Here is a 15,624-nt window from a genome sequence, read left to right as displayed (position 1 = left end):
AAGTTTCTGCCATTCTGTTAGCTATGTAGTGATATTTTATTGTGGTCTTAATGTTCATTTTCCTAATAAGGAATGTTCAGAATCTTTTCTCATGCTTTTCTTATTGATTCTTTACAGATTGAGCTTTGAGTATTGTACCTAATGAATCTACTACTAATAACGTTGCAGGTTCCGATTTTATTTATTTTATGTGTTTTACAGTTTGTTTTATACATAGGTCTAAAATTCATTTTTAGTTAATTTTTGTTTACAAAGGGATGACATATGGATCCAAGTTCATTTCTCTTTGTGGAAGCATATGCAATTGTGAGACATCCGTATGGATACCTACATATTGAAAAGACTTCTTTTTCCTCTGAATGTCATCTATGCCTTTGTAAAAAAAAAATCAGGTATATTTGTTCAGGTTCATTTCTATGTTCTCTATTCTGCTTCACTGATTTGTCTGTCTTTATGCCAATATTTCATTGTAGGTTTATAAAGTTGACAGGTCATGTTTTATTTATTTTTGAGTTAGTTCTTCTTTTTTTAGTATTGTTTTTGTTATCCTAGGATTTTTATATTTCCATGCAAATTCCAAATCACCTTTGTCATTTTCCAAAAGAAAAAAAAAAACATGGCTGGTATTTTAATTGGGATTTCTGAATTACACTTTTAAGTTATTTAGAAAAGAAGTAACATTAAAAATATTTTATTTTGTCTCTTAACCTCTTCATTTATTGAGTTTTCTAAAATTTCACTCAGTAACTCTTTTGAAATTTTCATACGGGTCTTTGAGAGTTATATTTATTCCTATATATTTCATGTTTTTAAATGTTCTTAAATGAAACTGTTTAATTTTCAATGTGTAATTGTTTATAGGCAGTACACAGAAACATTTTAATAAAGATACATCCTATAACTTTGTAAAATTTGTTTAGTTCTAGCAGGATTTTTTCTGAATTCTATTTACATAAATGATCCTATTATTTATAAATAATGGCAATTTTACTTTTTCCTTGCAAATTACATTTTTTTGAAGTTCATTCTTTTGTTGACTTAATACACTTTCTAAAATTTCCAGTACAAAGTTGAAGAGATATAGTGGACAATATCTGATAATAAGGCAAAGATTTCATTATCAAGTATGCTAGATGCAGGATGTTCATAAATGTATCCTTATAGTCTGCTGAGAATTTTTATCAGAAACGCTGGATTCTATCAGAAAAAGTTTTTCACCTTTTGTGATGATCATAAGTTTTTCCTTTCAGCTTGTTAATATGAATTATTTTGATGAGTTTCCAGTACTCCTGAGATAAACCTCACTAAATAATAAAATGCTATAATTTCTAAAATACTGCTGGATTTGCTAAAAGTTTTTATTAGAATTTATATATGCATATAAATTCATAGATACATGAATATATACATACACATATGAAATTGTGATGGAGTGCAGCTGGCTGATGGTTAACATCTGCCTGTCAGGTTAATTGACAATCTGAATCCCTCCTGCCTCCTAAGGTGCTAGGTTAGGTTGATTAACTACAGGAAAACTTTGGGCTCTGGCAGCTCCCAATCTGATTGGAAGATGAGAATTTTAAAGCCCCTGAATTCAGTGCAGCAGCTCCTAGAGTACAGCAGGAGCTGCTGCTTCCAACCTTGGGCAACAGAGATTCCTCCTAACATCCTACACTGAGCCTGGTGTCATCTCTCTTGCATCCCACTACAAAAATAATAGTTTCTTGTTTCTCATTTATGCATGCAGTAATATCAGTTACAGAATGCACTGGTAAGTATTTTGTTTTCTTGAATTTACTAACAACTTTATGTAGAATTGGTATTATCCCTTATTCGCTTTTGGGGGGAAGACTTCATCTCTGATACTACAGACCATAAGAGTCTTCTTTGTGAAAAAGCTTTTTAAATCGCAAATTCAATTTTGAAAATCGACCTAAGACCTAAAGTTATCCCATCTTTGCCCTAAGTGCAGTCATCCCCTGGTATACACAGGGATTTAGTTTCAGGAGCTCCACGGATGCCAAATTCTATGGGTGCTAAAGTACACTATACAAAATTACGTAATATTTGCATATAACCTGTGTATATCTTCCCTTATACTTTATTATAAAACATTTCTTTAACCTAGTGGCATAGTAACAAAAAGAGATTGAGCTATCATTTACTGGTTCACACCCCAAATGCCTGCAACACTCAAAACTAGGCAAACAGAAGCCAGGAGTCAGAACACTATTCGTGTTTCCTGTGAGTATAATAGGGGCTCAAGAACTTGGGCGAAACCTGTTGCCGCCCAGAATGCATTAGCAGAAAGCATAATTGGAGGCAGAGTAGAAAAGATTTATACAGGCAATTTGACACAGATTTGAATGTCCCAGTGGCAGCTTGCTCCCTCATATAAGCCACACTGCCTGACCCCACTCACATACTTTAAATCACCTAGAACTTATTTGCAACACTGAATAGAAACATAAATGTTATGTAAACAGTTGTTACATGGTGTTGTTTTAGGGAATAGTAAAATGAAAAAAAAAAGATGCTCATGTTCAGTACAGGTGCAGTTTTTAAAAACACACAGCAATTCTAAGTAAGTTGTGGGAACTTAGAATCCACCAACAAGGTGAACTAACCAGTCTGATAATACCAACTACCTCAGATTAGTTGGCAGTATTTTACCAGCATATCCTTGAATTTCTCCTTGTTCCTTCTGAATTTTAAAAAATTTCTACACCCTCTCTTTTTACTTATCACTTTTTTATAGGGTTATTGGTACATGGGTTTAACCTACTACTGACTGCCATTATCTGATATGTCATTTTCTATGCGAGACAAAAATCAAACAACAGAGTACTTCCATATTTGACTACTCAATAGTCATGCACATGTATGTGTATACACATGTATATATACATGTAAAAATTCTAAAATACATGTTATTATTCTTTTAACAGATACATTGTAAAAAATAAAATTATATGTCTACTCATGAAGTCACACTGGTATATGCCATTAGTTTATATAGCTCAACATTTTCATCTTATGCAATTTTCTTTTTTTTGAAAAGACTTCAACATTTTTTAGTGTTGATCTCCTGATAATATTTTTCTTCTGCTATATAAACTCTTACAATTATTTAGCATGTCACACCTCATCTTGGGCCTGGAGTCAGCCAACTGCTGGTATTTCATGAGAATAACTTTTGATGCTGCAATTGAAAGTAGATTAATGACAGGAGGCTCCTCTATGAAAAACTTACTGAGAGAAAAACTTGTCTACTTTGCCTTTGGTTATTACAGATAGCTTTTTCCTGGGCATATGATTCTAGGTTGACAACTGATGCAATGGAGACTAGTATGCCGAGAAGTGAAGATATGTTGTAGTATGCATCTCTACTCCAGAAAAAAAAGGTGACTCCCAGTGAAACCATTAAATACATGCTGACAATAGGTTGCTGGACTTTCCACCACTGTCTATACCTACAGTGTCAAGATATACTTAAATAGTAGAATGATAGACTTGGGACTGTTGCTGAAGGACTATATTATTAAAATAACACAGGAAAAACAGTGTGGAGTTGTATTTTTCCTGTCTGAAATTGTAATTTTTACTCAGAAGTACAATTTGTATATTTTTGGTACATATTCCTTTGATTTTGTAAGGTGATGGGATATAGGTATAACAATGTTTTAAAATTCACTGTTTGCTAATTATTTCATCTGTGCCAATTCAACTGATCATTCTCCATATGAATTGCAATTTTCTGCTTTTTTTGTATGCTTGGTAGTGTTTGTTTAGAGTCCAAATGCTGTGCTGTGATTTTTACTTTCTTGGGTGTTGTATATTATCATATTTCTAAAAATATTAGGTTTCATTCTGTGATAGAGTTGCTTAGAAACATCTTTTAACAATTTTACAATCTGTTGGGTGGCTGCAGTAAAATGAAATTCTCAGTCGAGATCTATTTATTCCCCTTGACTAAGGCAACATACAACTGTAATATTTTACCCAATGTCCCCCAAATTTAAGTTTTTCCATTTTGAGTGATGGGAGCAGGTTCTATTCCCAGCCATTACTTTATCAATCTGAATTCTAAAATGAGTTGTTTCTCTGAACATTATTTGTTCCTTATCTATTAAATTTTGTTAGCTGGAATTAATAACACTGTTCTCCCTATCTCTTGTAACTTCTTTAGGCTAGTAAAAACATCATCAGAGATTCTGAATTTACAACAATGAGCTCTCTAGCGCAGGCTCAATTGTTGGGGAAAGAGCCTTGGTGCAGCCTATCAGCTCTCTCTCTCTGAGATTGTTCAACCAGTACCTGAACACTTGTTTCTGTAGAAGATGATATATTGCTTGACTCTAGGTTTTCCCCTCTTTAGGAGAAATCTTTCCTTTCTCTTGGTAGATAAATTCCTTATATTGCCTAAATATATGAATATTACATCTGGCCTGCCTCGCCAACATATCTGTACTTCATGAAAACAACTAGGTCTTCATTTGCAACATTAAGAAGCATCCATTTATCCTCTGAATACCCGTCCTGGTTACCTAGGACCCTAGTGGTCCTAGAAGACTGGGTCTCTCAGACTGGGCTGTTATAATACTAGACTAGTTGATTTATTAAAAATTGGGAGGGTGGGTGTGGCTTCTTCCTTTGTCTATCCTTCCCCCAGACACAGGAAGGAAAAAAGAGAATGTGGGGGCCAGGTGCAGTGGCCTAGCTGCTAAAATCCTCGCCGTGAATGCTCTGGAATCCCATATGGGCACCGGTTCTAATCCCAGCAGCTCCACTTCCCATCCAGCTCCCTGCTTGTGGCCTAGGAAAGCGGTCGAGGATGGCCCAAAGCATTAGGACCCTGCACCCTCGTGGGAGACCTGGAGGAAGTTCCTGGCTTCTGTCTTTGGATCAGTGCAGCACCGGCCATTGTGGTCACTTGGGGAGTGAATCATTGGGCAGAAGATCTTCCTCTCTGTCTCCCCTCCTCTCTGTATATCTGACTTTGAAATAAAAATAAATAAATCATTAAAAAAAGAGAGAGTATGGAAACAATGGTCTTACTACCCACTTTCCTATAGCCTTTGACCCTCTGAGCCTTAATCAACTATGTAAAGATCATAAAAATTTTAAAAAATTACTTTTAATAGTTGTGGAAGTTGAGATCTCCTAGATCTAGAAGGCAACAAGTGTGGGGGTTGCATACAGGATGGCACTTTGACTTGTGTATCTCAAAGGAAGGAATGCTGTGTCATGACACAGCAGAAAGGGGAAAGACAAGAAAGGGTAAACCTATTCTCACATGTACTGTTTATAAACACATTAATCTATTCATGAAATTAAAATCTCCACAACTTGAATACTTCCATTTAGGTTCCATCTTTCAACTTTATTGCTTTGAAGATTAAGTGAATTTAGGGGGATATAGTCAGACCATCAGTGACAGTGTAGATGCTTATCTTATGATTTTCTCCCTTTTTGTGAATTAAGTTTAAGTTGAATCTTCCTTAACAACTCCAAAGCCATGTAGGCCATAGTGGATTGAGGTCCCTGACTTTTATTGTCACTGTTAACAATCTCTGCCATTCCCTATGACATAGAATTATCACTTGGGACAGGAAGTGAAATTTTTTTTTTAACTAACACCAATACTATATATTTGGAGATCCAGTTACTGAAACATTATTTCTACATCAGCCTTTACTCAGTTTTTTGGGCAATATTAAATCCAATCAAATTCCAGGAAAAGGCAGATCTCAAAGAAGAAACAGTGGCAAAGAGTAAGAAAAATTTGGTTGTCTGGCATACAAGAAACAGAAATGGTCCTAGGAGACAAGGGAGTAAGTATAGAATAGGCTCTATTTCTATTTATTCATCTCTAAGTGATAGTAATGATCAGTAGAAGACAATAAGGATACCAGGTACATTTACAGCCTAACATAGGCTAAAATTTCCAAGTCTGAATGTCACTGAAGTACAATCAAGATCAGAAAAACAGTTCAAGCATGTTCTCCTTAGAAAGTCATGTTTTCACGGCTGGCCCTTGGCTGGCAATAAAGCAAACTGGATTTCAGAAGCATCTTCACAATTCTCCAAGAGGTAAAGATATTTTCCTGTGCGTACGTGGTTTGTGCAAATAATGTGGTTTATGCACAGCATCTGCTTTCCATGTGGGAATCTGGAAATTCACACACTCTAGGCAACAAGTTTTGATATGACCAGCTCCTATTTAAAAAGATGAACAGTCTTTCTAGGCAGACAACATTTCACAGGTGTTGCCACAATTCACTGCCAGAGGAGCAAAGCATATCCTACGGAACTCGGAAAAGTATTTTGTTGAAGATTATATGATTTCCTCCAGATGCCACCTGGGGGCTCAAAAATGATAGCCCAAAGTGTGGTGCTTTGACATGATGGGCTAGACAAAGAGTTTCAGAACAAAGGTTTCTCTGACCTTCCACTTCACATACCCAACTCACCTGCTGCTCTTCTTTCATCCTCCTCCTCTCCTAAGGCATATCAAGAGGCTATCTGAAGTTCCCCTATGTGATTAAGGAAAATGCCTCTTGTAGAACAAATGCGACTGTTTTGAAATTTATTCACCGAGAATGATTCACTACTGGGGAAGAGACACATTCCACATTTACACCCAGCTTTGGTCTAGGCCACTGTCTGTTCTTCGGCTCATTCATTTCCCCTAAGAAGTCATTTATTACCTCTTAAAAATGCTTAGAGCCCTCCACTCTCTGCTCCCATGAAGTAGGTATTTTAGCTTTAACTATCAAACTCTTCATGTAGTTTCCCAATCTGTATGTGTGTATATTTCCCATACACATGTTCATGTTTATAAATGTGTATACCTCTTGGTGAATCTACTGTCAACTCACTTCAGCAAACCCTCAGAGGACAAAGGGGAAATTTCCCTTGCTCCTTTGGTTGATTTTCCATTGGTTGATTTTCTTCACAAAGGCAATCTTAGCTATATGAATGCATACCGAGTCTCGTCAGTCTTCCCAGTAAATGATCAAACTTGAGAATGAGCTAGAGACCTGGAAATACCTTCACTGGATTACCAAAATTCCCTGTTTTAGGGAAGAAAAAACACCATGAGATTGGGGTGGCGTACAGTTCTGTGTGGGTATTCTGTTCTATGGGATAGTGCTATGAGTACTTGGGAAAATTTTCTGGGCAAAAGACACCAAGGCAGATTCAAATAGCAGTTTAAAAAAAAAAAAAGGTAAAGGAAACAAACAGACACAGTCAGTCAGTTTGTACCTACAGCACAGCAAAAGCTTTAGTGTACACGTATTTTAGAAGATCTGAATAGTGAGTAAAGATGTAAGCTAAAAAAACAGAAAAAGCCTGACAAACTAACAGAGCATTAAACAATTAATCTTTTGACTCAGTCCAAATGAAGCACTGGAATTACTAACTTAGCTAACCAACTAGAATAGGATGGCAGGCCAATGACAGGTCTTCAGTGACTTACAGTAAAAGACTCTGGTGTATTTGAAAGTAAAAGCTTTCAAATCATTTCTTTTCCCTATTAATGTTAACCAGTGTTGTATTTGGGTAGACACAAAGCTACCTTTTATAATTTTATGTTTATCCTCCTTTCTTGACTATTATCTTAACTTGTTATCGCATAAATAGGATATATTTGAATGATTAAAGGCATTAGTATCACTCTTAGAATTATTAAAGCAAACAGGAAGATAACACAATCTAGGAAGTATTTATCAGATTTTTTTTAAATCAATACTCTATTTGAAATGAAATAAATTTGCCTAACAACAGAAATCATTCATATGGCCTAGGAGATTAAGATCATATAACAACGCAAATCAAACAGCAAGCTCCAAGTCCTAAATTAATCTGAAGGCTCCCCTCTCAGATTTTCTACTGCTCAGCGTTCTTAAGGTTTAGCATTACAAAAGTTAGAGCTGGAAGGAATCTCAGATAACATCAAATCAATTTATATATTCAACAAAAGAGACTTAATGTACCATTCCCCTGGCATTCAGAATAGGATATCTTGCACTGTTTTCTTATCTAACCAAGCGTCCTTCCTTCCTTTATTTCTTCTCCTCTCTATACATCCATCATTTGTTTAATCAGGCTAAGTCTCTAAAAGGAAGTCTGCATCTACTTTGAGTTTTTTGTGACTTTTGCTATAATCTATAAAAAGCAAGCCTATAATAATTATATTTCATTTTACTCCTGAAATTTTCATTGAGTTCAGCAATAACATTTTCTATTAATGAAAAGGTGAAAACATGCAGTATATCACAAATTCTTTCTGCAAAGCACAGATCTTCCCTCCAGTAATAAACCCAGGCATGAGCAGCTCATGTCTTTTTAGTTTCTTTAAATAGTTAAGCTATTGATTACAGGAACTTATAAACTTCTCATATTCAGGCATTAATCACAACTCCAAAACCACACTAATATAATAGTCATGTATGACTACTAAGATTGCAATTAATTTTTAAAAATTCAATTTCTCAATCTCAGTTGCATTTCAATGCTGAATAGCCACATGTGATACCTGCTTCTGTGCTAGACCATGCACGCAGATCAAATACTTCATTACAGAAAGTACAACTACGTGGCACTCCAAGAGATATTCTTACAGCATAATTGGATAAGTAATTGATTTCCATGTCTTCCTCTCTTTTGTATACATTCTGTGACATGACTATTCCAGAGGATCTCTCTAATGGCAATAAATACCAAACACAGGTAGGAAGTTAAGACATAGCAAAAAAATTAAAAAATAAAGAAGCTGCAGAAAAGAGAAAGTAACTTTGTCTCTATCCTTCAGAAGTTTCAACTGGGATTTCTTGTAACAAAAGAAAGCTTGCTAAGACAAAAACAAGCAGAAGTGCAATGACAAGGACACTTTCTGTATACACTGGAAATAACCCAGAGAAAAAGAGTACAGCTCCTAGATCAGATTGCAAAGGGATAGCTTAATGAGGCCTAAACACCATCTTTATCTGACACAAAGGGGATGCTAACAGAGGCCTGGTCAAGCTGATATGGCAGGATAAGCACCACAAATACTATTTTTACTGAGCATGTTTCCATCAGGGTTTTCTCCGTCTATTAAAAGTCTCCAGTGATTTTTTTGTCACTTCTCCCCTCTAGAGAAGATAGCGCACCTCCAATGTAGAGGGAGACACCTTACAAACAAGGGTACCTTTTATAGATGGGAATTTCTGTTACAAAAGGGAAGTTCTTCAGAACTACTCCTATGTAACTGCAAACAGCTGGACAATTTCTTCATACTGTAATTACAATTTTTTCCATTGCAATTAATAAATATTCTAAGCAGAGCAAAAGGCCAACATGTATCTTGTTTCCTCATTAACATTTTCCCTAAGACTTATCAACCAAGGGTGATTCTTACCTGTTGTCTTTTCCAGGATGGTCTCAAACTTAAGCAGTACCAACGTTAGCACTGTCTTAATATTTACCAGTTGATCCTTCAGCAATCTACTGTGAATGGTAAACCATTATTTTCCCAATCATCAGTATAGTCTCACAAATATCCATCCATTCCCTAAATCTGTATAATTTATTTATTCTTTACTATTGTTCATTATTTAAATTCCCTGGGTCCGGCGTGGTGGTGCAAGTGGTTAAAGTCCTTGCCTTGCACGCCCGGGATCCCATATGGGCGCCGGTTCTAATCCCGGCAGCCCCGATTCCCTTCCAGCTCCCTGCCTGTGGCCCTGGAAAGCAGTCGCGGTCGGCCCAAAGCTTTGGAACCTGCACCCGCGTGGGAGACCCGGAAGAGGCTCCTGGCTTCGGATTGGCATAGTATCGGCCGTTGCGCTCACTTGGGGAGTGAATCATCGGATGGAAGATCTTCCTCTCTGTCTCTCCTCTCTGTATATCCGCCTTTCCAATAAAAAAATAATAATAAAAATAAATCTTTAAATTCCCTAACAATGATAGTGCCTGTTTGATGGTTAAAGTCCTTGCCTTGAACACGCCAGGATACCATATGGGTGTCGGTTCTAATCCCAGCAGCCCCCCTTCCCATCCAGCTCCCTGCTTGTGGCCTGGGAAAGCAGTTGAGGACGGCCCAAAGCCTTGGAACCCTGCATCTGTGAGGGAGACCTGGAAGAAGCTCCTGGCTCCTGGCTTTGGATCAGCTCAGCTCCGTCTACAGCAGCCACTTGGGAAGTGAAACAGTGGACAGAAGATCTTCCTTTCTGTCTCTCCTCCTCTCTGTATAATTGACTTTGCAATAAAAATAAATACATCTTTAACAAAAATAAAGCAATAGCTGGAAGAGCAACCTTAAAGCAAGTGGAAATGTTAAACCTAATGTTAAGAAAGTAGGGAAGCAGGGGAAGAGAAATGTAGAAGGTTGGATGGAGTGGGATTTTTTTTACAAAGACATGAGACCCAGAAAAGAAAAGTAGCAGCAATGAGAACAGTCATAGACCTTGAAGCTGATACTTGTTGGCCACAACTGAAATGTCCTACTTTGTATTTTGAATATTAGTTTCTATTTAAGGGAAGACATATGGTTAATGAGCTAAGCTTTTGTGGTAGAAAATCTCTGAGAAATGAAGATGCACAGTAAAATGGAGCTAAAAAATATTAAAAATGGTGTAGGTGGCAAAATTAGTTGAACAAGGGTAGAATCCAGACTATGGTTAATACCACAATATGGTTATAGCTACTTTTATCAATCAGCAACAAGAACTCCATAACTAAAATCTACCGTCATCTTGGCTTGCATCCTCCTCTTCAATGTCTAACTGGAACAGCATTCAACATATTCTAAGAATTTGAATTGTTTTCTATGGTTAATTTGGAGCTGAATAAAAAAAAAAACAGTACTTCACTTATCACCCTTTGCCTCTAAGGTACAAATTATTAGGAAGCTGGAATCAGAGTTGGAACTGGGACAGGAACCCATGCACTCTAATATGGGAGGAGGGCTCCCCAAGCACTGTCTTTACCTCTACGCAAAACATCAAGGAACTGACCTATAACACAAACAATGCTGATCTTAAGACTTCAAAGTCTTGAGTTTGAATCTTGACTACCAACTAGCTATTCTATGGACATGAACAATTTGAATGAAACTCACTGGCAGTCTAGGAAAATCGAGTTAGATTTCTGTAAGTAAGAGCGAGGGTAGTATTATAACTAAGTTAATTTCAAAGAGGTAACAAAACTAGGACAATGAAACTGAAATGGGCAAGAACCAATAGAAAGCAAAAGAACTTACCTCGTGTTACATAAGAAGTAAAACACAGAGCTGACATTGTGGTGCAGAGGGTTAAGTCTCTTCCTGAGACCCCAGCAACCAGCAACCCATTTTGAGCATAAGTGGTAATCTTGGATGTTGCACTTCTAACCCAATTCCCTGCTAATGTGCGTAGGAAAGCAGCAGCAGATGGCCCAGCTGCTACCCCACTATGAGAACAGAGGGATGTAGTTCCTTGCTCCTGGCTTCAGCCAGGCCCAGCCCCAGCTGGTGTGGATGGTAGTAGGGTAAACTTATGGATGGAGGATAACTATTTCTGTCTCCCATTGTGTTTCTGTAACTCAATCTTTCAAATAAATAAAACATAAAAATACATAAAACACCAAACAATACAAGGGGCACAAGCAAGGCAAATATAGAAAAGGTATGTTTGTACTACTTTACCTGTTCCTTATTATCTGTCTTTAAAAGCCAACAACAAATATTTGAAATACTAGATTAGATTCTGGGTTTATCTGATTAAAATTGAGTTTTTTGAGACTTCTTCACATATTTTTGATATAAGTGGAATACAAATATTTTACCCTCTGAGCAGCATCTTTACAGTAGTATTCTAATTTTGATGGAGTCAATTTATAATTTTTAAATTATTTATTTTTATTGGAAAGGCAGATTTAGAGAGGAGAAACAACGAGATCTTCCAATCACTACCTCACTTCCCAAATGGCTGCAATGGTTGGAGCTGAGCCAGCCTGAAGCCAAGAACTTCTGGGTCTCCCACACGGGTGCGTGGTTCCAAGGCTTTGGGCCATCCTTCACAGCTTTCCCAGGCCACATGCAGGGAGCTGGAAGGGAAGTGGAGCACCCAGGGAACATGAACTTGTGACCTTATGGAATTCTGGTACATGCAGGCAGAGAATTAGTCAATTTGAGCCATTGCACCAGACCCTGTAATTTTTTTTTTTTTGTTTTATACTTTTGTTTGTTAATGAAGTCTAATAAATATTTGCCTAACCCAAGGTAAATAAGGTCAGGATTTTTTTTAAATGTTTCTCCTAAAAATGTTATAACTTTAGGTTTTCTGTTGAATTCTAGGGTTCAACTGATCAGATATGAATAGGTCTAATTTTGAATGGTGTGCATTGTTGCACTGAGCTCTATCATTTGGATATCACATTTCTTCACTACAGAGTAAAACTAACTCTTAACTGAGCTATTACATTACAGTATGAATTTCAGGACCAGCTGTAGATTTTATTTAAAAAAAGGAAGGGAGGGAAGGAGGAAAAAAAGAGTGAAGGAAGGAAGGAAGAAAAGGAAGAAGGGAAATTATTACATAATATTTGCATATAATAAACAAGCGACAAAAACAATAACAAAAGTCTCAATAGGTTATAAGGATTAAGTAGTAAAGGGAAATAATTCCTTTTCTCTTGGCCTTCCATTTATATCCTTTTCCCACCACACTCAGTATTCAAATTTTCTTCAATGATTACAGTAATATCACAGATATATAACATATAGATTCCATTATGTTAATGAAACTGCCATTTATAAAGACATTTAAGTTTTTAAAAATTATTTATTCTTTTTCTTATTCTAAATACATATTTATTTTCTTAACCCTCCTGTCTAAAAACAAGCTTTTTTGTTTGTTTTTGTTTTATTTTCTTCAACAAATCATGGAACAAAACTGGCTAGATTCATCATATCGTGAGTTTGCAAACCTACTGACCATGCCCTGGGTTAAAACACTCGTTCCCTCTGTTCTGGGATTCCTATTCGGTGAAAATGCATTAGGGTTCAATAATTTAGCAAGTGTAAGGGTATGCACATAGTATGTACAACACAAATATTTGTTAAATGAAAATAAAAAGAAATATTAGGCCAAGTCCTATGCTCGGTTCTGATAGTACAAACAGCACCTGAACAGGATGCCTGTTTTTAAAAACACCTGGTGAGGGAGATGGATGAAGAAAAACGGGTTTACAAATAGCAAGAAAGCCATGGTGACAGAAATGGGCACAGTGGATTTGTGAGTACACAAAGAGGACATTTAACTTCTCCACAGGGAAGCCAGGGAATAGGGGAGAGAATCAGGTCACCTTCCCTATTCAGGATCAGTCTTTACAATGATGTTCTTCCTGCCAGGAAGCGGATTCGCTGGTCAAATGTACCAGATTCCCAAATGGAAAGAAAAGAAGGGGGCTTACCTACATTCAGCTTAGGAAGCCTGTCACAAAGAACCACACAGCACAGGAAATAGGGTGACTGTCTCCACTGGGTATTAGAAAAGAAGCTTTCCCTCTGGAGTTTCACACTGCAGAGCTCCACAAGAGGCCTTTAACTGGCTTTTATTTTCATTGTTTATGTAACATAACCTCAAACCCAACCAACAGATACTTCCTGATAACACGGTTCAAATTTTCCTCAGTCAACCTTAAGTCAAAATGAAAATCCAAAAGCATCTCTTTTTGAGGCTGTCTCCGCCTGTACTTAGCCAACACTTTGATTTTATTACTTAGGATTTTGTTTTGGTTTGTTTTGTCCTTCAAGGATAAGGAAAAGGGAGGTAGTTTTAAATATAATGGGCTTCTACTAAAACCTCTAAAAATTACAAATTTAAATACATGATCATTAATATCTGAAAAAGCTATATTTCATCCAATTTCAGAAATAAATAGTAAAAAAAAAAAAAGGGGGGGGGTAGGTCTTCTCATCCAGATGTCTTCAGGACCCCCTAGTGACTACTCCTTGACTTTCAGTCTAAGATCTTAAGGCAACAAGACCATTAAAATGGGTGGGTAAATGAAAGGTTCTCCACACTAACCCTCCCATACCCTTGGCCAAAGGAGTTGTCATCCAGTTTTGTTTCTTCTATACACAGCTACTTGAAGGACAGGGAAGGTGTAAAACTGCAAAAACACAGGTCAGAAATGTGATCTTCACACTACCATGAACAGCAATAGGCAAGAGCCATTTTAAAAACCACCTGTTTTCAAAGTGGTAGAGAAAATCTGAATAATCAAAGTTGGCTGCCACTTTATTCTAACTCATTTTAGGATCTTGGCTTTCAGGACAAGGAAATATGTTCTAACAGTAGTTTAAATTATTCCATTTTGTTTAACAAAAGCTAACTGCTAATTTTGCACCTAACAGACTTCAGTTTAACCTAACAGGTAAATAATATTTTCTTGTAGTTCCAGAAGCTGGCTTGAGAAAGCGTGCTGAAGCTGCAAAGTAATCTCACTGGCCCCAATCAGCATGTCCAGAGGACTGGATTTATGACTGCAGGACGACAGTAACTGCCATGACTCCAACCAGACCCATGTCACCTGAGCAGAGGCCAACTTGAATGTAACTGCCCCTATCTCCTTTATTGCCCTTGTTTTGGTCTCCTCCCTTAGCTCCTATTTTTGCACCATTCAAAAAGTTTATCTACCTCAGAATTTGAGACAGTTTCCATGAAAATTGTATTTGCCATCACCTTCAGTTGCCCACCTCTCGAGTAAACTGTATCAACTCTTTAAAGTATTGGCCTGCCATGAGCAATAAGTAGCTGCCTGATCTTCATCAAGAAACTGTGTAATGGACTTTCTTTACCACTTCCGTTGTGCTTTCAACAACTAGAGGCTTCCCAGTGGCACACATCCTGACATCTGGGCCACGGGAATAGGAAAGGAAAGGGAAAAGAGGGAGGTAAAGACATCAATTCAATCATACACTACATTTGTATATCTTAGTGATATGACATACTGTAAGCCAAAATAATGTGAATGACATATGACTCTTCTGATGGCTTGCTAATCTATTAAAGACAACAAAAATAAGAACAAATTTGCTTACCTGTTCCTCCTGCATTCTAGCAGCACCAAGTTCAGAGAGAGACATGGTGAGCTTCTCCTGCTGTTCTGACAGATATTTCTGATAGAGGCTTAGAAGTTCTTGGCATTCTCTGTACTGTAGTTGAAGAGGTGAGATGTCAAATTAAGGGAAAAAACTTTTTAAAAAAAAGGACTTAAATTGCATCTATTGGTGCTTTTTTGCAAATTTCAATAAAACAGACACAGAAATGCAATGCTATTTGATAAGAGCATTAGCTGAACATAAAGTTGTCAAAAGAAAAGCTGATGTATTCCCCTTCCCCAGATCATAAAACATTATTTCTCAGAATAGCAATGATTGTCTCATTTAAAGAAAAATTTATCTCTCAATTCTTTAGATTTTAGTAAATAAAAACAAAAGCAGACCCTAGCAAGTGAATGCAATAATTTAAAATATAATATAAAAATAACATAATATAAATAATATAAAAATTAACTAAAAGTGGTTAATGATCTAAATTGACCTAAATGTAAAAGAGTTAAAACTATAAGACTCTTAGAAGAAAATATGAA

At 36.7% G+C, this 15,624-nt stretch overlaps 1 protein-coding gene across 3 annotated transcripts in view; it reads right to left on the bottom strand.

Annotated features, from left to right (window-relative positions):
* KIAA1328 (KIAA1328 ortholog) overlaps nucleotides 1-15,624 on the bottom strand; it is a 205,115-nt gene that overhangs the window by 115,395 nt on the left and 74,096 nt on the right. For 2 of the 3 annotated variants that reach the window (XM_040984919.1, XM_040984920.1), the window contains exon 6: nucleotides 15,062-15,201. In XM_040984919.1, coding sequence (XP_040840853.1) covers nucleotides 15,062-15,201 — 140 coding nt within the window. The remainder of the gene's footprint in view (nucleotides 1-15,061; nucleotides 15,202-15,624) is intronic. The other variant, XM_040984921.1, reaches the window with a different exon arrangement.

The sequence above is a fragment of the Ochotona curzoniae genome, unplaced genomic scaffold (assembly GCF_017591425.1).
Source record: "Ochotona curzoniae isolate NIBS_2020 unplaced genomic scaffold, NIBS_Ocur_1.0 contig_43, whole genome shotgun sequence".
Taxonomy (NCBI): Eukaryota; Metazoa; Chordata; class Mammalia; order Lagomorpha; family Ochotonidae; genus Ochotona; species Ochotona curzoniae.
The sequence above is the reverse complement of the archived record's forward strand: the minus strand, read 5'-3'. Positions and strand labels throughout refer to the sequence as shown.